Genomic DNA, 2,596 nt, shown 5'->3' on the forward strand with positions numbered 1-2,596 from the left:
TTAAATTGTTTTCTGTGCAGCAAACAGACCAATTTAAAATATATTTTATTATTTATAAATTTAGTTTGTATCTCTCAATTTTTTGGTTTTGTGCCTATATATCTTTCTATATATGGTCATTTCTACCCATATGCAGGAATTAAAATGTAAATAATTGTCAAGACATAACTAACATAGATCATCATATAGTTTTTAGGTTAGTTTACACAATAACAGGTATATGTACTATATAATGTAATTCTTTGCAGCCTTTTCCTTCTACTGTAAAATGGAGGGTTCCAATTAAATAAACTCTAAGATGCCTTTGGGACCCAAGTTTAAATAAATTCATAGAGATATCATTATCAAAAGCACTTGTTTGTGTATTACTTTAGGACACATATGGTATAAAGTTAACAAGGAAAACATTTCATCCCTATAGCCCTTTTCACTGCATCCTTCACCTCCTTGTTTCTCAGGCTGTAAATCAACGGATTTAACATGGGAATGACAAGGGTATAGAAAACAGATACCACCTTTTCCTGTTCTAAGGAATATTGGGAGCTTGGCTGAATGTAACTGAAACTTATAGAGCCGTAGAACAAAGTCACAGCTGTGAGGTGTGACACACACGTAGAGAAGGCTCTGTGTCTCCCTGCGGCCGAGTGAATCCTCAGGATAGCAGCGATGATGAAGATGTAGGAGATCATCACAGTCAAGAAAGTGACCATGGCAATAACGCCAGAGAAGATTAATACTAACAATTCATTCATGGATGTATCAGAACATGAGAGCTTGAACAGTGGGGGAAGGTCACAGAAGAAGTGATGGATGACATTGGGCCCACAGAAACACAATTTCACCAAGCCGATTGTGTGTGACAGTGAGTTGATTAAACCTCCTACACATGATCCAATGACCAGGCCAACACAAACTCTTTTCGTCATCGCCACTGTATAAAGTAAAGGGTTCACAATGGCCATGTAGCGGTCATATGCCATTGCTGCCAGCAAAAAACCCTCGGTGGTAACGAGTGACCCCCCTAAAAAATACTGCACAATGCATGCAGAAAAAGAAATTGTATCCCATTCAACAAAGAAGTTCAGCAGCAATTTGGGTGCAAACACTGAGGAACAGCAGGCATCAACAAATGACAGGCAGCTTAGGAAATGGTACATAGGTGTTTGAAGTTTGGGAGTTATGTGGATTAGAAAGAGCATTCCTAGATTCCCCACCAAAGAAACCGTATAGATGAGCAGAAACAACACAAAGAGGAACACTTTCAGTTCAGCACGATCTGTCAGCCCCAAAAGGATAAATTCAGTAACCATCGTAAAATTAACATCAGCCATGTGGTTTTTTTCTTGGAACCTGTTAATGACAAGAAGACAGGAATAAGTGGAGAATAATCATTCTTCACCATCAGACTACTGATAGTCCCTAACTAGCTGTGTGGCTTGAGTTCTTGACTTCTCTTCTCTGGTTGTTTCATCTATAAAATTGGAAAAATTTAACTAGAAAGTCCCTAGTCTTTTCAGGCAGTGCTGATTTGCCTGTTCTATAAGGAAATTCCATGAAGAAAAAGGCAAACATTAACATTCCAGCTTCAGAGTGCATTTAAAATGCTGGTTTTAATGAGAAGGGGGTGGGAAATTAATAAATTTTATTCTAAAATATGTAAAAAATTCCAGTTTATAAAGCACACTATTCGAGGTTGAAATTTTAATCTATGTTACCATGAAACTCTTTTGAACTCCCCATTTTGGATTTAAAAGTACTTGTTGTCAAATATAGCAAGATGGAAGAATAAACTGTACTGTGGCATTTAAAGCAAGATATTTGACATATACCTTTCTGTTTTGTTGATACTCCACATTTTTAAAACTTGATGTAATGAAAGGCAGGGTCCTGACTTCCACCATCTCTGAGCCATCCTTAGGAAACAGCCAGGGGCAATGGCTTTGGAGAAGCCTGCCCACTGGGAAAGGGGAGAGGGCACTCTGAGCTGGGATATGAAGCAGAGAGAATAACAAGAGCTTACAATTGGTCTTTCATATCCTAGAGAAATTATCACGCTGGAAACTCAGAGAACAGTGTCTAAACATTTTCTGAGAAAAAGCAGAGCAAACACATAAAAAAAAAAAAAACCTTTAAAATGTATAGATACTTCCTCATAGTATTTTTATGTTGAAATCCATTTCTTAGAATCTGCAATGTCTTTCCTACTAAGTCAATGCAAATTTCTGATTTCTATTTCACTTTATCTGAATAACTTAACTATAGTTTCACATTTATACCAAAATAAAAACAAATACTTTAAATGGTTTACAGTAGGGTATCTTTACCTCCATGAAATAAAGGATAATGATTTTGGTGGCTTCATTCTTTCACTTATGAGACGTAGACACTACTTTTGAGGAGGGTAAGTAGAACTCATAAAAGAACCCAGTGCCAGATTGCCACAAGAATAATCAATGAGCAGACGCCTATATTAGACTTAGTTGCTTATGGGTGAGTAATCCCCAAGCAAATATGAAGTTATGATGGATTGCAATGAATCCTTTACGAAAGGATATTTAAAACTGAATTAAAACAGTGCTTTTCCATTGTCCCATTA

At 36.7% G+C, this 2,596-nt stretch overlaps 1 protein-coding gene across 1 annotated transcript; it reads right to left on the bottom strand.

Annotated features, from left to right (window-relative positions):
* Window positions 1-392: 392 nt before the first annotated feature.
* On the bottom strand, window positions 393-1,362 carry LOC114490209 (olfactory receptor 1052-like). Its single transcript, XM_028504134.2, has one exon. The coding sequence runs from the start codon at window positions 1,329-1,331 to the stop codon at window positions 393-395; it is 939 nt and encodes a 312-aa protein (XP_028359935.1). The 5' UTR covers window positions 1,332-1,362.
* Window positions 1,363-2,596: the final 1,234 nt, after the last annotated feature.

This window comes from Phyllostomus discolor, chromosome 6 (genome assembly GCF_004126475.2).
Source record: "Phyllostomus discolor isolate MPI-MPIP mPhyDis1 chromosome 6, mPhyDis1.pri.v3, whole genome shotgun sequence".
In the NCBI taxonomy this organism is placed as follows: domain Eukaryota; kingdom Metazoa; phylum Chordata; class Mammalia; order Chiroptera; family Phyllostomidae; genus Phyllostomus; species Phyllostomus discolor.